Raw genomic sequence first — 22,004 nt, forward strand, 5'->3', positions numbered from 1 at the left:
GACCAGAAAGAGAGGGGAGCCTGATGTAAGGTCTTACCATAGAAAATCTCGCAGGTTATCAGATCATCTGGACTCATCTGGTTTTTCTCCATTGCCATGTTGGTCCAGCTGTTACAGTACAACATCCAAAATTGTTATGCATTTCACTTTCTCACAGATTTAATACCAACTGGCCTATTTTAAACAAAACCTGACGATGAGATTGTCCAAGCTTAAGAGATTTCCTCAAACAGAAGGGATTTCATTTTTGACCATGTCTTTTCAAGAACAACTTCTGTTGATTTTTTTTTAGCCATTGTGCCTGTCTTAAAGTTGCATGCATTAATTTTCTTTTATTCATCTCATTACCATCCACCACTCTTGAATGGGTAACTGTAACTACAACAGCCTCCGCTCCTTCAGTTCGGATAGGTCCTACACCTTGAACAGAAGCTCCTATGCCCGGGACAGCATGATGATCGAAGAACTCCTTGTGCCATCCAAAGAGCAGGTAGGCCTTCTTTTAAAAATATTTTTTGATTGTTAAACCATAATGTGTATATTTGAATCAACCTCTTTGTCCATGACAAAAACTGTATTTCGACATGTTTGATTTTGCATTCATAAATCTTCCAGTACTGCCAGTTAAAGAAAAAATTAATTGTGCCATCAGTGGAAATATCCCTCTCTTCTTTGCACAAGTCCCTAAAGTCCCATAGAGAGAAACTCAAAGTCCTAGGAGAGGCATATGGGTCCCTTTTCTCATTTTTAGGTCAAATTTATTTTAACTTCTTAAAAAGAGAGTTAATAATAATTGGTAGCTAAATTTGCCGACATTATCCACATGAATGTTTGATTTTACTAAACAAACTGTGTGCATGTTGGAATTTGCTAGAAATGTTTTCAGCAAATAGTTAAAGATTAGATCCTTTCTGTTTTTGGTCTTTTAGTTTCACAGCTGCCTGTAATGGGCCTTCTCAAGATGTGACGTATTGTGCTTTCTACCAGAATCCCTGCCAGGTTCATTTGGTGTTTGTGTAATCCCTTTTTTCAACAATCGTGGTTGAATAGATAATTGGTTTAATACGAGAAGTCCCAGCAACATAGTCCCACCGCAGACAGGCTCAGGATGGTTCATTATTCTAAATACACACACTGCTTGATTTATACTTGCAGTCCTGTGTTGGTGATGGACAGAACTGTTTGGACCATAAAACTAAGTTTAAAGGTTGCTTATAATATTTAAACAGTGTAAGTAATTGGTGAAACGATGCTGGACTTGCTCACTGCACAATGAAGGTGAATTGGAACAGATGAATAAGTGAGTCACTTATCACTGAGTTAGAGGTTTATAAGCAGAGACAGTCAGACTTTTGGGACTCCCACGTGTCTGGAGATACTGGTTTCCAGACACACAGATACACATTGTACTTCTCAAGGACCTACAATAAATACTTTATTACTTTTCACTCTCTAGAACATTCTTAGCAAGCGGGTATCCACCCACAGAGGTGGATACAGCAGCTATTCACTGTTTTGTCAGACAAAAAAAACACCCTTTGTGGAATGATTACAGATGTGATATAGCATGTCATGGTTTCAGGAGGTGTTAGCAAAAAAAAATCAGTTGTCTCAAACACTGAAGCTAAGGTCTTGAGTGGAAGGCATTCCCCAAGTATTGGTTGAGGTCTTCTGCAGAACTCTTTGCTTGGTTGGCTGTGGCCATTATCCTAGTCAGGTAACCCTGACTGCTTCATGTTGTGAACTGAAATGAGATGTTAGTGGCTATATTGGCAGTACTTTCAAGTGTTGAAATGCCTGTTATTCTCTATGGCCTAAAAAAAAACCCACAAAACATAAAATTGCAGGTGAGAAGAGATTCCTTGGGTATCAGTGACATTTTTCTCTTACATTAAAATATGTGTCTTGTTCTGTAATGGAATAGCAAATTCTTGGTTGAATGTAATCATGGTGTTTATTTCTCAACATATATTTGCTTTGGGGCAAGGGCATGAAATTGGGACCACTACCAACATTACTGTGACCTCACCATTGTTGCTCCCACCACCATCACCCACACCCCCATCACTGCCACCGTCACCTCCACTGCTGCTACCACCATTATCACTGCCATGCGACACTGCCTCCCAAGGTCTGCACACCAACCTTCAAGTGAACTCTGAATGCCTGCAATGCTGCAAGGCTGCCCCCAGACTTCTGAAGGTTCTCGCTTCACCCATCACTGACCGATAAGTCTCTACCTAGACCTGCTTACTCCAGTAGAGTGTAGCAGCAGCATTTACTCAGAATGAAGGATTTGTGAAAAGAAATAAAAGACGAAGAGACGTGTTGGGGTAAAACTGATGTTCTCTTGTTCAGTTTGTTGCTGCTTCACTTTCAGAAGCACCTCTGTGGATGTCACAACACTTCTGTCGACTAGTTAGGGGAAAGCAAGGTTCAGGACATCTTAAAACCTTTACAAAGAAGTCTTAAGTGGATAACTGCAAAAGCAGCAAGTTGCTTTCTTTGATGAGTGCAGAGAATGCCATGGTCTGACAGGCATTCCTTGTGGAAAGAACATGTTAGCATGTAACCTTATTCCTGGCCAAACACCTTTGTGATAAATTCACCAGAGATTTGGGGAAAAAATATGAAAGGCACAATGACATTTTAGGAACAATTGGAGGCATTTGAAAATGTACTGGCGATACTGTCAGGAAATTGTTAATTTTCTTAGCAGCGATAACAGTATTGAAGCTATATAGGAGAATATCTCTATTCTGGGGTATGCATGCTGAAGTTTTCAGAACTCAAGTAATTGTTGTTAAGTCATCTATTTATTTTCAAGTGGTTCAGAAAAAAAGGTGGGGGGTGGAGAAAGATGAAAAATGCAAATGTGACAAAATATTAATTGTTGAACCTAGGTGGAGTATCTACAGGCATTCCTTATATGGGGTTTTCAACTTTGTAAGAACACCTTCAAAATAAAAACTTGGAGGACAGGGGAAGACAATTCCTGAAAGACACATTCCTCTGTTTAGTTCCTAGTGTCTTATTCATTGTAGAAGAGAGAGAAAAGCCTAGTTCCTCAAAAGAGACACTTTTGGAGGGAAGAGTCCAGTTACTCTGTGTAAGACTGAGAAGTGTTTACTGTGGAGGTTCATTTACACCCTTTGCATTAAGATTTTAAGTACAAAATTATTAATTTACGTTTATCATACCTCTAAAGCTATATTTATAAATTTCAAAACATAATTTCTCCACAGTATTGATTTTGTTTAAAGCATGCAAGAAGTATTCAGTATTTAGAATTCCTAAAGCGAAGTTACCTGACTTACTGTCAGATTGATCACTGCCCTGTTTTTGCCCAGTTCAAGTTCCTTTGAGAAGTTAAGGCAGAAAAAGAATAAAAATTAACTCCCTGAACACTGCTTTCTTTCAACATGAGCAGACATCACCACACAAAGCCTAGTTGCCTCTTTATTATCCTGCTGCTGATTAATCAGTTTGCACAGTAACCACAGGTTCGGGACAGTGGAGACCTAGAATAATCTGCACAGGCCTGCTGCCCCCACGCCCCGTGCTGGTTGAAGGCAGTGTGGAGGCCAAGTCTGGGAAGGAAGGTGGGGCAAGTAAGCCTGTCCTCATTCTTTCTGGGCCTCACTCAGGATTAGTCTGTAAACCACTTAATCCTTCCCCACCCCTGCCTCAGTCAAGAGTGGACTTTTTTTTTTTTTTGCTTTGATATAGGGTTATCCATGAACTTCTTATTCTTGCACTTTACCTGTTAATCAAGAGTCACTTGTAGATATACTTCTGAAAATTGTATGTAAATAAATCACATATTGTGTTTGTCAAAAGATATTACTTAAAGCAGTGACACTCAGGCCTGACCACTCACGAGAATCACCTGGAAAACATTTAAAAAAGACAATTGCTCAGGTCCTGATTCAGTAGACTCGGGTGGAGCCGGGGCACCGGATTTTTCAGTGCACCTGGAATCAGAAACCTAGTGGGAGTTCTTCACTGGGAGCAGCACTGGAATCTTCTGTGGCTGTTTGGAAAACAAAATGCCCACAGAACCAGAATTCTTCTGCCTGGGTTCCTGGGCACGTGTGTTCTCTAAAGCTCCGCAGGTGGCTCTGGAATGCACCTGTAGATAGGAATCTCTGATTTAAAGTGCTCTGGCCAGGGTCCTGTGTGTCGGTCAGTCAACATCTGATGTATTTATTTGTGTTTTAAGCTCAGATTTGTGCATGTCAGGTTGCCTTTGAGCCGTATCTATTTGCGCTTGGAAGTATTCCTTTCCAAATAGGCGGTACTGAGGGAAAGTGATGACTCTAGACTGAAGCCCTGTTGTCTAAGATGAATAGAGCAGACTGGTTCTTTCCTACCTTCTGACATCATTATTGAAAGCCTCATCTGGTGTGGCTTATGTTGTTGTGTGTGATCCAGGTCAGCCAGTCCTCATTACCTTAGTGTGGAGTACTAGTCCTTAGAGGCCATAAGCATCAGGAGGTAGGGTGGTGATGCTTATGGTGAGGATGGTGATGCTTGTGGTGAAAACAGCTAATTTTGAGTTCCTACTATGTACCAGATACTATTCTAAGAATTGTACCAGCACTAACTCATTTACAGTTCACAAAAATCCTATGAGACAATTTCTTGGCTCCGTTCAAAAAGATGAAGAAACACAAGTGCACAGACAGCTTCAGTAACTCACCCCAGGGGACACAGCTGGCAAATGGCTGTCACTGGCCACCTGGCTCCAGGGTGCCTCCTTTTAACACTAACCTACTCTTCCAGCACACATCTGCACTGCTCAGTGTGAGTGAGCAGGAAGCCAGCGAAGAGCCCAAGCTTTACTCTGTCCTCCAGGATCTCATACTCACTGGTGTTCTTACTATGGGTGTGGTACCATCATCTTTATCCATTTTTAGCCTGAAAGATTATGTTTAGACATGTGTTATTCATTATGCTTATTTCTAACTCTAATAATAAGTTCTTATTTAATGTGCTTTAAAGGGAACTGACAATTTATATCCAGCAAGTTATGAAAATTATGGAGAAAATGATTCTGCTTAAAATTATAGCATATAAGACATCATTAAAGGAATGGAAATATTTGACCTTTACATGGATGTGAGGTAGAAGGCATGATCATGATCTAAAAATACTTTAGAGGCTAACTAATTAATTACACTTCCTTTGAATGACCCTAGAAGCAGTTGTAAGACCAAGGGATGCATTTTGCCAGCAGAAACGTTAATTTAGTATGATTTCTGGTAGTTATTCAAGGATGGGAGAAGAGCAGAAATCACTTAAGAGACACGGCTTGGTTTTGCCCACATGCACCGATTCCACTTTCTCTAGGTGGCAGTCACAGGACCTGATGCTCAAACCTCTACCCCCTGCCGCCCCCATTTCTCAGTCAATGTAGTTTAGAAGGGGTTGAAATTCTCCCCCCTGCTCCAAGGATGAGCCCCAGACCTGGACTTTCAAAGCATTCCTTTTCCCGGATTACCATAATTGTGTTAGGACGAAATGAAAAATCTTAGCCAGTCTAATAAGACTTAAATGTGAGACTTGGTCTAGCCTTTCGGGGGTTGCTAAGCTATAAGATGCAGTGAATCCAAAGCTGCCGGGATTGGAACGTGAAGACCAAGGATTCCTACATCCTTTGAGCCCTGGCTGCATGCAGCCACACCCGTAATAGTGCTGCCCAGACTTTCCCACTGTACAAACAGATAAATTCATCTCAGCCCACTCTCCCACCCCAACCCCTGGGGAGAGGGCGTCTTAAGCCAGTTTAATTTGGGTTTCTGTCCTCACTAATGTGCTTGCAGCTGCTGGTCATCAAACCTGCAGTGAAACAGCCGCATACCAAAGGCAATGCACAAAGTCCCCTGGCATCTTAAGGTGCCACTCAGCATCAAGAGTCTATCATTGTATGCTTTCTCTCCAGGAATAACACTAATTTTAACAAAATAAAAAGAAAATGAGCTGTGATTTAAGAGAATAGCTATGAAGTTGGGTGTTTCCAAGCAAAAATTCTTGGAAAGGCGTTCTTTGCCCGTTGATCACTAAGGCATGAGCGCCTTCCACTTCCTTTCCGTCCTGTTGATGGAGAAGCAGATATCAATGAAGAGAAAAATGGGGCAGCTGTGCAGCCCTGTCCCTCTCTGAGTAGATTGCTTTCATTTGGCAGACTTTCCCTTTCAGACCAGATTAGCCCAAGTGTTTATGCTTAAGAGGAAAAGTGGCAAGGCTTCAAAGAGCGACCAGTTGAGAAGGTTTAACTAGTGTGCAAACAGATGAATTGGCTATTTGAGTGGTAACTGTGGAGATGAGTCTGTAGTTAATATCTGAGGCCTTATTATAGTCTCCCTGTACCTGGAGGCAACTTTTCTCATTTACTTCATGGTTTAGGATTCCAGATCCTTTGAGTTAGACATGGCCTTTTTTGAAGCTAAAGATGATCTCATGTATATTTAGTCATATATTGTGTTATATACTACTTGATATGTTCGTAGATCATGTGTTAGGCAAGTTGGAGGGTTCTTCGGGAGAAATTTCACATTTATTTTTTCAAGACCTAGAAATTTTCAATTATCTCAGTAATAGAAAAGGAGACAAATGCCTAACCAAAAGCTGGTTGTGCTAATAGGTTTCTTCCTGTCTCTCTCAACCCCATTCCACAACCCCACCCCAAAACACACACACCCTTCCCCCAGCAGCAGCTTTACCTCCCTATGTCTTTCATTTAAGCTGATTTCTAAGGTGCTCTAGAAAATGTGCATGGTGGCAGAAGGTAGCCAGCCCGGGATTAAAGATTTGCTTGAGATAGTCCCTTAGAAGATAAGCACCTTTGACTAGTGATATTTAATATGCTGCTTTTGCTCTTCAAAGTGCTTTGCCAGCATTACCTGAGTGATCCGTTCCACACTTCTGGCAGATTGGTCAGCAAGATTACAGATTTTTCTTTTAAGGCAGGGAAGTTGGTGCTGCGACTTAAGGTAGTGCAGTTCGTTTAGACACCTTGAGCTGGACGTTGGTGTGTTAGCATCTCAGCTTCCACCCTGTCCTTGAGTCACCTTATTTTGTTGAAGTTGGTAGCTAAATTATCTTGAAATCAATCAGATTTGGAAACGCCAAAGAACCCAGCTTCATTATGGTTTATATAATAGTTTTCCATAGGTCTTAAGAGGTAATATTAGCTGACTTCAAGAGAAGAATTACTTTTTTTAAAAAGACCTGCTTTCGTAAGTCTTTAATTATATTTTATTTTGCTGCTTGAATCCGGTTTTCTTTTATGGGATCTATTTTTAAGGTGTATAGCATGATGTTTTGATACATGCACACATTGTGCAATAATTATTGCAACAATCAGGCTAATTGACATATCCATCATCTTCAGTGGTTATCATTTATTCTGTGTGATGAGAACATTTCAGATCTACATCTTAGCAAATTCCAAGTATATGATGCATTATTATTAACTACAGTTACAGTGCTGTCCATTAGGTTTCCAGAATTTATTCATCTTATGACTGAAAGTTGATTAATTAATTAACCCTTTGATTAATATCTTCCCTTTTCCTCTACCCTACAGCCTCTGATAACCACTATTCTGTTCTCTGTGACTATGAATTAGACTTTTTATAAAGATGCATTCATTTCTTAATATTTGCAAGTAGTTGTGCTGGATGTCCAGACAGACCTACTCTTTATTTTGGTATCAGGTTGTCATTTCTTTTGCCCAATATCTATTGTCAATCACAATCATTTTAAGACTTAGTGCAGTACCTGCCACAACATTTTGTTAAAGGGATCTTCTCATTTCATGCTTTTAGCCACCTTATGGATTAGGTATTATCATTGCCACCTTACAGACCAACAGACTGGGGCTGGGAGGAGCATTTCACTTGCTCAGTGTCACATTGGGTGGCATTAGATGGTAGAGCTGAGAATAGAATTTCAGTCTGATGGCCACTTGAATCCATTCTGCTGACCACTGAGCCACAGGACCACTCTAATAAAGGAAGTGTAGCAGACCTGAGGAAAGTACATTCACCTCAGGAAGAGTTGATTTTTTAAATACATTTTTATTGTATTTTTTTTATTACCATTTAGTCCCCTTATGCCCCCTTCCCCACAATCGCCACATTGTTGTCCATAAATCCTTTTTCCCTTCTGTTCAATCGCTGTACCCCCACTCCCTGCTTAGCTATCAACCTGCTTGCTATATATGAGTCTGTCTCTATTTTGCTTATTAGTTCAGTTCGTTCATTAGATTCCACATATGAGTGAGATCATATGGTATTTGTCTTTCTCTGCCTGGCTAATTTCACTTAGCATAATGTTCTCCAGGTCCATCAATAGTGTCACAAATGGTAAAATTTTCTTCTGTTTTATAGCCAAGTAGTATTCCATTGTATAAATGTCTCATAATTGTTTTATCCACTCATCCGCTGATGGAGACTTGAGCAGCTTCTATATCTTGGCAATTGTAAATAAACTGCAATGAACATAGGGGTACTTAATGTTCTTTTGAATTCGTAGTTTTGGGCTCCTTTGGATATATTCTCAGAAGTATAATAATTGGGCTGAAAGGAAGATCATTTTTAATTTTTTGAGGTATCACCATACCGCTTCCCACAGTGACTGCACCGGTCTGCATTCCCATCAACAGTGCAAAAGGGTTCCCTTTGTCCACCTCCTCACCAGCATGTTTGTTGATTTATTGATGATGGCCATTCTGATAAGTGTGAGATGGCACTCATTGTGGTTTAACTTGCATTTCTCTGATGATTAGTGACATTGAGCATCTTTTCATATGTCTATTGGATGGTTAGACATGTATTTGTCACAGCCAAAATACCTCTATTGCTTGTTAATCCAGCAGGCATTAACATCTCTGTAGTCTGATAAGACATATGCTATCCTAAAAAACTGCATAGATGGCTGTAATGTTATCCAAATTTAAGAAATAAATTATCTCCCATTATTGAAAAAAGAGAATTAGAATCATCACTATCTGTGTTTTTGTTTGCATAGCCATTTAGGATTTTCAAATCACTTTCATATTACTTGGGTCATTTCATTTTCTCAGTGAATTTGGGCAGTTGATAGAATTGACCCATTCCCCTAATGGGTCAATTCCCCTAATGGGTCAATTAGGAGTGGAGAAGTGGAGGCTCGGTGAGGTTTTTTTGACTTGCCATCCACTGGGCTATGAAGTGATGCAGACCAAGTCATCTATTCTTTGTCTGAGGGAACTGACACCCACATGGGTTCCCCCAGCCCTGGCCCTGTCGAGGCCACCAACTAATCTGCTGGCTTCTATGGGAAACAGAGTTGACAGACAAAAACCTTAACTGCTATCATCCAACAGTGGGGGTTGATAGCCAGCATCCTGGAGAATCTAGTACCAAGTTAATTAAATTTCTCTTTCTTTTCTTTGCAAATACTCTCCTGTTGCCCGCCTCTTTTCTTCCATGCCCGGACACTTATTTCCAGACCTGGGCATTTGGGCATGTCCTCATTTGTAAGGCCAGTGTGTACTTGCTCTCCTCTTTCCTCTGATGAATAGGGATAGTGAGAAACTATTTTTGGAAAGTAGTAAGCTCTTGGAGACGGTGATATCATCATTAGTCAGACTTTGGACTCTATTGAATAATGTGCATTTTGATTTTACTAGTAGCCTTGACATCACTGCCAAGAGGAAAAATGATGTGCTTATTTATATCATTTTTGATACGGAAGTATAAAGTCTTATTAAATCAATATGGACTTTTCCCTAATGTAATGTTCTGCTAAAGCCACCTGGTGCTGGTCTTGTGAAATGTTCAAAGCCTCTCTGTGAACTACAATTTCCTCATCTGTAGAATGGTTATAATATTACCTCCCAGAGCTACTGGGTTCTGAGGATTCAAAGAACAATAGACGGAAAAGGCCTAGAGATATTGCTGTTAACATAGGAATTTAAATACTTTTAAGTCAATAAATAACACCTAAGCATTTGTAAGATGCATCCTTTTAACCAAATGGACTCTCTTGATTTGGTGTATACAACTGGTTAGTGCTGACCCTGAAACACTTTTCTGTTCCACAGACTACCAGATTTTAAGGAATGAGCTAATATAAATGAAACTCCTTGGAAAAGTAGAAACTACTACACATACAAGCAGATGTTATAATTTCTAGCCAACACTTGTTTTGGTGCCAGATTTTTAATGTATATTTTCGTTTCATTTCCCTATCAACCAAACCTCAATTTGAAAATAAGAACACTGAGACTGAGGAAAGTTAAGAAACATTCAATGGACCATGAAACCAGCAAGTACTGTTGGGCATCTCCAAAGGGTTTTCAATAAACAAAAACAAGGAAAGGTCAAAGGAAAAATATTATGTTTTCTTTATTCCCACTGGAGGCCAGGTTGAGGGCTGGCTTACTGTCTCAGCCAAGTGGGTCTGCTAACTAAAACTGTGAGACTGACAGACATCTTAGCCAGTGGCCAGCATCGCCTGCCCAGGGCAGACACACCCCTCACGGAGATAGAGTGAGGGGGCAGAAGAGGATATCTGTGCTCTGAAACCAAGTTCAGACCTGAGCTGGTGAAAATCAGACATGAGCCGAGATGTCCCAGCTACTTTTCTCATATTCACCACTCAGATTGACCACTCCACAGTTCAAGGGCTGAAAGGACTACAAAGGGCCAGGGAGAGACCCACACTTACACAATGGAGCTGCCATTCCAGAATGGAAAACTTAGGAGTGGGAAAGAAATGTTCTCCATTAATAAGTGGCAACGGCAGTTTTCAGATCCAAGTCTGTGATTCAACGTCAAAGCCAAGTTTTTCCATTAAACCCGGGAACACCCCTACTTGCGGTGGGAAACTCGAGAGCCAACTCCACTTCATCTTTTTTAACCATCTTCACATGTGGTTTCCTATTTATTATTTTAAATAATGAAAGCTTTTTGTTGCTACCATGGTGCCACACACAACATGTCGGAATATTTCAAAATTCATGTTTTTTTTATTAAAATCAGTAAATAGTTTAAATTTCACACTTCAGGTTTAAGTAAATGCTAATCTGTAGAAAGAAGTATTCAGAGAAATACGTAGCTTGAACATGAAGCTACCAACTCATTTTCTTTAAAAACCAAAGGTTCAGTGGAATTACCTTATTTTTTATTTAGATGGCATACTGTCGTAAGAGCATTTTGTTTGTCAGTATTGCAGTTATTAGAATTATTAAGTCTGCCCATAAACCTAAGCAGACCTCTATGGGCAAAAAAAGAAATGGGACAAACATTGGAACATGTAGCTGGTAGTTTAGAACAAGTAAGTAATTTGTTCATTATACACTCACTTTGTGTTAACAATGAAGTTTCAGTGAGTGGTGAGGAGTGGCGAGAGGAGAGGAGCTGGGGTGGGAATGACTGGAAGGGTGCAGAATCCCAGTGTGCCGGTGCATTCCTGCCGTGATAAATATTGCATGATGGCAGTGATACCTGTTTGTGTGATATAATTCATTGGTTCAATAATTAATGTCACGTTTCTAAGAGTGCCAAAGGTAAATAATTTACTGTAATTACCAAAGAAGAGTGATATTACTTATTTATTAGAACTTTTTTAAAAATGCAAAAAGTAACCTCAGGCCCTCAAATGTAGAAGTTGTAGTTTGCTAGAAAAAAATACCATATGCAGCACCACCCACTGTATACTAAATATTTTGCCTTATTCTGAAGATTGGTTAGTTGGGGTGTCCAAAAGTCAGTAAAGTCATTAAATAAGGCTACACTAAATTCAACACCTAGCCTTTGGTTTAACTGCATAATTCAGGAACTTTCTGATGTGACGTATTTTGGGTTAGGACCTTGGTTCTGTGAACTCTTATTAATACTGTTGATCGCACACTCATCTACCTAACGGGTCCTCTCTCACTGAGAGCAGAGAGAGCTGTTCCACATTCCAGATGGGGTAGTGACTTGCACATTCGTGCTCTGTGGGGGTTTTGGGGGGTTTTTTTTTGTTTGATTTCAGGGCTTTTAAAAAAGTCTTTATAATTCAGAGTAATTTTTAAAAGTTTGTTTTATTATTATCAATGTTACACAAATTTGGGTAATAAAAATCATGCCATTTTCCAAGACACACTCATTAGGGAAAAAAGAATTTCCGTATAAACCTTCAGCCCCCAATTTCTTCTCTCCAGAGGCAACTGGTTAGCACGCCTTTTGATGACTCTTACGCACTTCTATGCCTCTAAATAATAAGTATGTTGCTTCTTGTTGGCTTTTCCTCATTTCAGGAATTATTTATTGACTCCTCCAAATGGAAGATGGGAGCTTTCATTTTTTAAATACCTCTTCTCTCCCACCTATTTTCCCATCCCCCTCTATTCCCTAAGCAGTTGTATTTTTATTTTAGTTATACCAGTATGTGTTCAGTGCTTCTATGATTATACCTACGTAAATATTGCTTACAGACGTGAAGTATATTATGATTGCATTTTCTTTCCAGCATAGTATTATGCTTTCCCTAGAGTTTTACATTTGGTTGGTGTTCTCTGTACAAATCACTAGTTCAACCCACACACTCCTCCCCAGTTGTGCAAATCTCTCAATATGTTCACACTTGTAAGGTGTTCTATATTCATCTGGTTAATTCATCTCTCCTAGAGCTTCTTTACTTGTCAAGTTCCTGGTAGGTGCACCACATCAGAGGTCTTTCTGGTTCCTCCCCCCTCGTCGCCCTGAAAATGCCCTGTTCCTGTGTTAGACCCTGCGCCTGACATCTCGGTTCAGTCCTTCATTTTGGTGGAGTACGACTTTCAGTAGTTTCCTTTACAGAGAGCAGCAGACATACTCGTGAGTGTGTGTGTGTGTGTGTGTGTGTGTGTGTGTGTGTGTACACACATATATATGAGAGAGAGAGAGGTTTTTATATAATTCTATTCTTAATTCTATAGTCATACTTTTTTTTTAGCTGGTTATAGAATTTTGGGTTGAAAATCATATCCTCAGAACACTGAAGGAGTTGCATCATCACCTTTTACTTCAGGGTTGTTTTTTTTCTTAAATGTCTGGTCGAAATCTGCCATCTGTGACCATTTTTTCTTCTAAGTTTGGAGAATCTTCCTGTGTCTCCAAGCCCCGAAGCTGCACGACGGTGGGCTGGAGCGGGGTCTGCACTTCCCTGCAGGCTCCTCGCTGTGTAGGTCCTTCCTCTCTGGGCCTCAGGTCTTCGGCTCTAGGCAGGTTTCTTGAATTGTTTCCTTGATTTGTTCTCTGTTTTACTATTTTTCTCTTTCTAGAATTTTTTTGTTTGTTTGGAGAGGGGAGGAAGATTTTAAATTCCTGAGCTGATTTCTCTGCTTTCTTGTATGTTATCTCCTACTTTTTATTTTAAATAATGTTGCCCTAGTTTCTAGGCATTCTTTTCAACTTTAGTGCTGTCATTTTTGTTATTTTCTTTGAGTTCTGTCATTTAATGACAGGGTTTCAGTATCGAGCAGATACTTAACAGGACAAAAATTGAGAATTGATCTTATTTTTGGTCTGTGGGACAATATCTTTATCAGATTTAAAATATTTTTAGCCATTCTCTTCACATACAGCTTCTGCTTTATTTTCCTCTTCTAAATTATACTTATCTTAAAATTTTTCACTGTGTTGCACATGTCTCTGGCTATTTTCTGTATTTTCTATGCTTTTAAAGAAAATCTATCCTTCATTTTGTATGGTTTTCTATTTATGCTTCCAATTTGCTAACCTCATGTCCTATTGTGTTAGTCAAGAACTAATATTATATTGAAAACTAGACAAATGCCCATTTGACTCTTTCTTACACACATTCCAGTGCTTTGTTGAACTATCCTCCTTTTATTTTCCTTTTTCTCTCTTTCCCCGTATTTTCTTAAACACACTAATAGTAGTTATTTAAAGTTCTTATTAGCATACTTCAACATGTAGGATGACCTGGGAGTCTGTTTATAGTATCTGGATTTTTTCTGTTTTTGTTCCTGTGCTCTGGCCACGCTTGGCAGTTTTTCCTTGCATGCTAGATGTGAAGTGTAAGAAAGATGCAGACACGACACACCCAATGACGAAGTGTTCCTCCACAGAGGAATACTCCCTCTGCTAGGCAGACAGTGGCGGCTCATTATTTAATCCTATTAAGAGTCTGCTGAAAGGAGGCTGGTTTGCAGCTGGGGTAAAGCTGAGACTACCCTGGTTTGTCCCTAGCCCTTCACAGTCTTTATTGAAATTCTGGTGTGATTTTCAAGTGTCCTCAGACAAGTCCCAAACTAAGTCTATTTCTCGTGCAACTGCCAAAAAAGCTCCATGTGCCTTTCAGAGATTTTCTGGTTGGATTTTGAGTTTCGTGTCCTGCACAGCCTCAGAATTCAACCAATGTCCTTATAGAAGGCATGCTCAAAGCCACCCAAGTCTCTCCCAAACTTCTTTGATATTTCTGTTCCCCAGCAATAGTCCCTGCAAATACAAAAGCCCAAATTCCCTCTGCATTGGTTATTGACAAATGCCCAAGTTAAAAATGGCAACAAAACATCAGCTCAACTGTTCAAAATCTTCCCTCTCCAGAGTACAGCTCCTCCAGTTCATGCCTCAGCTGTTCTCTGCTGCATCCCTAGGTGATTTCCATATTTATCTGGTGTGCTTGGCAGCAGCACCAGGCTACTATGCACCACTTGGAAACAGAAGTCACCAAGACTGAATTTTTTATTTTTATTTTGAGATATGGAAAAGAATTTTATAGTTGTCGTAGAATTAATTCGAATATGTGTTGAAGTGCTTACAATCATGGTCAGAATTATTTTTCTGATTCCTCTTACTATACCAGTAATGTATACCATGATGCTTTCTTAAAAGATGGAAATAACATTGTTTATCAATACATTTTATATTTTAATTCTTTTTTATTGATTATGCTATTATAATTGTCCCAGTTTTTTCTCTTTGTCTTCCTCTACTCAGCAACCCCGACTTCCTCTAGCAGTCCCCCCTTTTGTTCATGTCCATGGTCATGTAGATAAGTTCTTTGGCTTCTCCATTTCCTGCACTTGCTCTTAACATCCCCCTGCCTATTCTGTAATTACCAATTTGTACCTCTTAATCCACCTTTTCCCTGGTTCTCCCAGATCTCCTTCCCCACTGACCACCTTCCCAGTGACTCCATATTGATGATTCTGTTTCTGTTCTGCTTGCTTACTTAGTTTGTTTTTGAGGTTCAGTTGTTGATAGTTATGTATTTATTGCCATTTTAGTGTTTATAGTTTTGATTTTCTTTTTGTTAAATAAGTCCATTTAACATTTCATGTAATAATGGTTTGGTGATAATGAACTTCTTTAGTTTTACCTTGTCTGGGAAACACTTTATCTGCCCTTCCATTCTAAATGATAGCTTTGCTGGGAAGAGCAATCTAGGTTGTAGGTCCTTGCTTTTCATCACGTTGAATACTTCTTGCCAATCTGTTCCAGCCTGCAAAGATTTTTTGGACAAATCAGCTGACAGTCTATGGGAACTCCTTTGTAGGTAATTATCTGCTTTTCTTTCACTGCTTTTAAGATTCTCTCTTTATCTTCAACCTTTGGCATTTTAATTATACTGTGTTTTGATGTGGTCCTCTTTGTGTCCATCTTCCTTGAGACTCTGTGCTTCTGGCACTTGTACGTTTATTTCCTTCACCGAATTAGGGAAGTTTTCTTTTATTATTTTTTCAAATAGGTTCCAATTACTTGCTCTTTCTCTTCTCCTTCTGGCCCTCCCATGATGTAAATATCGAATGTTTGAAGTTGTCCCAAAGGCTCCTCACACTGTCCTCAATATTTTGGGTTCTTTTTTCATCTTGCTGTACTGATTGGATGTCTTTTTCTTTCTTATGTTCCAAATCATTGATTTGATTCTCGGCTTCATTCACTTCACTGTTGATTCCCTGTAAATTGTTCTTTATTTCAGCTAGTGTATCCTTCATTTCTGACTGGGTCTTTTTTATGCGGTTGAGCTCCTCAGTAAGTTCCTTGAGCATCCTTATAACCAGTGTTTTGAACTCTGCATCTGATAGATTGCTTATCTACATTTTGTTTAGCTCTTTTTCTGGAGTTTTGATCTTTTTTTTCATGTGGGCCATATTTCTTTGTCTCCTCATTTTGGCAGCCTCCCTGTGTTTGTTTCTATGTATTAGGTAGAGCTGCTTTGAATCCATATTTTGGTAGCATGTAGTAGTATTTGCGGTATTTGTCCTGTAGGGTCCAGTGGTACAGCCTCCCCTATTCCCCAAGCTGGGTACTCGAGGTGTGCCCTCTCTGAGGGCTGAACGTTCCCTCCTCTTATAGATGAGTGTTGAGTGCTGTCAGCCAATCAATGGGAGGGATTTACCCAGCCCAGACAGCTTGTAGGACTGGCTATGCCCCTGGCTAGCATCCACCTCCCTGTGTGGCTTGTGGAGGTGGATGGGTAGTGCTCCACTGTGCTCTGTAACTGTCTGCTGGATGAGCAGGCCCTCAGCTTCCCCAGGTGGTGCAGGCTGAGGTCAGCCGCCACCTGTGTTCTGTCTGGGGCCCCTTGGCTTAAGCTATAAAGCAATCTGCAGATGACTGCTACTAGTGCTGGGCCTTGGGCCACTCAGTGAGAGGTACAGGGACTGGGCTCAGCTATTGCTTCTTTGAGCACATTTAGGAAGGTCTGAGGCCTAGCCCAATCCTTCACAAGGAAAACCACTGGTACCAGCTTGGGTGGGCCTGTGAGTTAAATGGGGCAGACCTGAGGTAATTGTCAGGGAGGGGCTTATCACCGTGTAAGCCAGGCTGATGGAGACTCAGATATGGTACCCCTCACTCTGGCTCTATGTGGGGGCAGGCTCAGAAAAAGAATAATGGCCACTCTCTGCAATTCCGTCTGGGAGGAAACTATTCCCCGGCTCTCACCCTGATGCCAGAGGCTCTCACCCCATTTCCTCTCCATATGCCACTGGTGCCCTTCAAGGTATTGCCCTGGTGCTGGAGCTCAGAGGGAGTGAGTCTGAGTAAGTCTTTGTGCACAGGTCCCCCAAGAAGAGATGTCTGAGAAACCTGCAGTTTCTTCTGTTGACTCAACTGCCATTGGTTTTTACAGCCAGCAGTTATGGAGACTTATCTTCCTGGCATTGGAATCCTGAGCTGAGTGGACTGGTGTGGGGCTGGGATCTCTTGCTTCTAAGCTATCCCTCCATATTATACCCACCACACATGGATTTGGGACCAGACTATTCCATGTCTTTGCATCTCCGCCCCTCTGTCTCTCCTACCCATCTGGATGAATGTGGTTTTTTTAAATTCTTAGTTGTTAGACTTCCATATAGCTCAATTTTCTGACAGTTCTGAGTGATATTTGTTCTGTAGTTTAGCTGTAATTTTGCTGTGGTTGTGTGAGGAGGTTAGCCATGTTAACCTTTGCCTCCATCTTGACTGGAAGTCTCCTATTTTCTGATTCTTGAAACATCAATGTAGATCTGTAATGAAGTATATTAAAAATATTTATTTTGAACGTTAGGCTCTCTGGACTTACAGAGACACGTGGGTACTATCTGCCCTTATAGAGACATATGGATGTATATTGTAAGTTCAGCGAAGCCAGTGTCTGTGGGTTGTTGATGTAATCTCTCATTTTATTTTTCAGCATCTAACATTCACTAGAGAATTTGATTCAGATTCTCTTAGACACTATAGCTGGGCTGCAGACACCTTGGACAATGTCAATCTTGTCTCAAGTCCTGTTCATTCTGGGTAAGTGACCTAAAAGTCATTTTTCTCTATCCTACTAAATTTACATTGCATTTAATATTTGCAGTTATAAACGCATATTGACAAGCTTCATATGTATGAAATACTGACCTTGTTAGGACTTCACTAGTGAGTGTATGTGGCATATTTATAACTTACTAGTAAATATTTTCCTAAGCAAATTTGTGTTATCTACTTTTATTAATGGAAGCACAGTATTAGAGAGGAAATTCATTAAAGTGTTGGTGCCTAAAATTTTCCTGGCTGTGCTGGTACATTTCTAGGTCTTTAATTAAGTATCTGATTTTCCTTTCTAATAAAAAAATACATATATAAGTATTTTGATTAATTTACCTCACCATTTCTGTTACCAGTGTTGGGATTTCTGGATTCCCCAAGACAGAAACTGAGAGGAAACCCCAGAGAAATTTCCAGACAGATTTTATTAAACTTATGCTCAAGCACAAGGGAGGCAGCCCAGAGGAAAAGAAGGTCCTCCGAACTGGCTCAGGGGCTGGCTCTGTGTAGGGACACAGGTTGGGGACAAAGTGGGCAGGCATTTTGGGGACAAAAAGGAGGCTCGCAGAATTTTGCATTTCAGGGTTAGATGAATTCCTTTACCAGCTGCCTGGCCTTGTGGCTACATTTCCACCAGATGCTGTGGGGAAGATGGCAGACTGCTCATCACCACCTCCGCAGGACCATTACATAGCAGACCAATCTTGACCAACTAGGGATATAGTTTAAGCAGGCAGTTAGAAGGGAGGTAAAATCAGCTACCTCTATGTTTTCTGAGTACAAAGTAGAAGAGTGGTGACATATTTGTGGCCAGTTTATTCCAGATTCTTTCTGACCACATAGTCCAATGATTTTCAACCTTTTCTATCTCATGGCACCCAAAAAGTAATTACTAAAATGCTGTGGCACACCAAAACATATATTTTTGCCAATCTGACAAAAAAAATAAGTAAATTTTTGATTCATTCACATCATTATATTGGTTGTGTTGGCTGTTACCATTTTTTTTTATTTGACAGTGTAAGGGAAAAGAGGTCAGTGCCCCTGACTACGTTGAGTCAGGTATGGCTTGTTTAAAAAATCTTGGGACACACCAGCGTGCCTCGAAAGGCACACTGGGTAAAAATTGCTCACCTAGTCTTCACTTGGCTTCATAGCCCCTCCCCCGGTGTTTTCTATTCCTGCACTCAAGGCCCTATGCTGTCTCGGTTCTTCGGTGCTTTGCCTCAAATGGCAGAAGAATTTCACTCAAAAATTCAGTTTTTAAATAAGCAGTAAACTCTGTTGTTCCTATATTTTTCTCATGATATAGGCCTTTGATTTGACAAGTGGTTGGTTTTGTGTGATTTTCCTTCAAAAAGGAAATATAAATTTAAAATCTTTAGATCAAGTTTGGTACCTTCTGCATACCTGAAATAAAATTATAGTTAAATTATAATTGCAATTATAAAAATTGCAATTATAAAAAATATATATAAAGAAACCCACTTTAAAAAAATAACTGGACCAACATATGTCCACATACGTTGTGGTAAGAGCCACATCAGACAGGCCTCCTTGCCATCCTGCTATCAGTGAACCCCAGGCTGCTGGCTGAAAGCTGGCCTGCTTCGACTGCCAAATTGGTAATCAATATATTATTAAATAATGGGATTCTTTACCTATAGGTTATTACAATTTGGGAGAGAGGTTACCCATACAAATGGAATAGAAATAATTGCATTCAGATGGTGAAATTTCAAGGTATTTTCACCTCTGAAATTGGTGTTTAGACCACAAATTAGTTGTGATCCAGGACAAGGGCTGACTCATTTGGAATTAAATAAATTAACAATAATTAATATTTATTAAGTTCCATATGTACTATATGAAGTATTTTCTGCTGCTTTTAATTAAAGTAAATCATAAAGCTAATATTTACCTTGTGCTTTTCATGTACCTGACATTGTGCTAAATGTTTTACATGTATTATCTTATTTAGTACATTTTGAACCTAAAATGACACCATGAGAAAAGTTTTACACATTATCCTAGGTTTACAGATGAAAAGTCTGAGACTCAGAGTAATGTGCTAGGTCAAGTATTCAAAAAGAATTGAAGCTTGGAACACCACAGTTTTGAAAAACAAATCACTGCAGTATCATTCAAATGGTGGTAATTTACACAAAAAATGCTTTATAAACTATAAACTACATGGTGGTCTTTGAGTCATTAATGTTGCATTTCTTTAAATTAGAAAAACCTTTAATTATAGTAATGGTAATTATTAAACTGCTGAGAATAGTTATGCAGTTTATATTAGATATATATGAGTCTAAAATTGCAAAAGCAAAAACACTCCGAGTTTAGAAGGAAAATACAAAATACTTGGAATACATTCAGTAGGCAGATGTTGAAGAGTTCTTTGAATCAAGCTTGGTAAATTGCTACCATGTTACAAAAAGATCTAGAACCAGCATTTTGTACCCTCCACGTAAGAAAGGGAAGTACTACCATTAATTTAGTTAACTGAGAAGTTGAGGGAGCATAGGGTAACACAATCAGAAATGAACTTTCCCATATATTGGAGACAGTGAAGTATTTGAATATGCAAATCATCTCAACTCCTTGAATTTATTAAAGACAATAGACATATATGCAGGAAAACAAAAGTAATGGTAGCTAATGTGGACTTATTTGAAAAGAAAGTATAGACTTGGTATATACTTAGAAACAGTTCACTTATGCTAGGTCTGTGGACGAGCTTATTCATGGCAAGTATTTTTTCCAAGTCGTCCCACAAATGCCAGTTGCCTTGCTTTCGTGTTCTGATGGTTTTTATTTTTCTTTTGCTTATCATTGACATTTTCTGTTGCTTGCTTGTAATTATCTTACATTAATTTTTCCCATTTGCTTTCTAAATTATTTTGCAGCTATTCTTCTCCACTTCCTCAGTATGATTCAAGGTGATAACTGTGTCCTTTATGTGACCCATCCTTTTCTGTATTTTTAATTTATGTGAATTTCTCCCCACAGTTAGCTTGTGTCGGTGTCTGTAGTGTATCAGCATTTGTCATCTTGCTGTTCCTAAAACTAGAAATATTCATGTGTTAATTTTAGGATCATTTGTAGAATTCCTGCTTTCGTTTAAATATTAGTAAGATACGATACATATAATTAAACATCACCTTTTAATTTGTTTCTGTAAGTTATACTGCATGGACTTTTATTTTGTATAGAGTATGTAAAGAATGAGTTTGGAAAGCAAATCATTATATTTCATAATGTAATTGAATAGTAGGCCCTTACCCTGTTGAACCTGTACTCCCCACTTTCCTCAGTCTGTTGGCTCTATAGCACTGATGACTTAGACAGCAAATAATTGGTCCTGAGCTCCAGCTCTGCACTGGGTGCTACCAGAACACAGACATTATTCCAATTGGTCATTAAAATCTTCTAAGCCATGTTTTTTCTGTTTGGTTCTGATAGTCTTTGCACCTGGGATATTTTCATATTGACACTGATGATCTTTTTTTTAAAAAATTATTTATTTATTCATTTGTTTATTTACTTATTTTTAGAGGGGGGAGGGAGGGAGAAAGGGAGGGAGAGAAACATCAGTGTGTGGTTACTTCTCATGCGTCCCCTACTGGGGACCTAGCCCACAACCCAAGCATGTGCCCTGACTGAGATTGAACTAGCAACTGTTGGTTCGCAGCCTGTGTCAATCCACTGAGCTGTACCAGCCAGGGCTGACTACCTTCAGACTGCTGAGCTACAAACGTTTATATATATATACACATATATTATTATTTATTGTTATTATTATTAACCAAGACTGCCCTAGGCAGTTTCTAAGCACAGTTAACAAATAGTTTTGTTCATTAGTTCATTCAGTGCACGTACGTTGTGTGTAGGGACTGTGCTCAGCTCTGCAGGTGAAGCAGTGAGCAGGGTAGACCTGCTCTGAAAGACGATCCGTGTTATTGAGGCTCAGCGGCTTGCTGCCAGGGCAGACACTGCCCATTCACTGTAAACATCCCAGTGTTTATTTGTACTAATGCGACTGAATTTTCAAAACTAGAGTTTGTCTTGAATCATTTTTTAATCCATTCTCTTACTGTTATTCTCAATCACGAGTTGGTTTTAACTACTAAATGCTGGGAAAGATCAGATTTTGTCTTAGATTCATAGCCACATTATCTTTGTTACTGACTAAAAGTAGTTGTTAAACATTTATAT

The 22,004-nt window shown here is 39.5% G+C and overlaps 1 protein-coding gene across 13 annotated transcripts in view; it reads left to right on the forward strand.

Annotated features, from left to right (window-relative positions):
- Nucleotides 1-22,004, forward strand: part of ANK3 (ankyrin 3) — a 332,140-nt gene that overhangs the window by 234,513 nt on the left and 75,623 nt on the right. For 12 of the 13 annotated variants that reach the window (XM_045842401.1, XM_045842392.1, XM_045842393.1 and 9 more), the window contains 2 exons: nt 388-490; nt 17,662-17,768. In XM_045842401.1, coding sequence (XP_045698357.1) covers nt 388-490; nt 17,662-17,768 — 210 coding nt within the window. The remainder of the gene's footprint in view (nt 1-387; nt 491-17,661; nt 17,769-22,004) is intronic. The other variant, XM_045842394.1, reaches the window with a different exon arrangement.

Source organism: Phyllostomus hastatus, unplaced genomic scaffold, assembly GCF_019186645.2.
Source record: "Phyllostomus hastatus isolate PE091 unplaced genomic scaffold, TTU_PhHast_1.1 phas_contig_38, whole genome shotgun sequence".
Classification (NCBI taxonomy): Eukaryota; Metazoa; Chordata; class Mammalia; order Chiroptera; family Phyllostomidae; genus Phyllostomus; species Phyllostomus hastatus.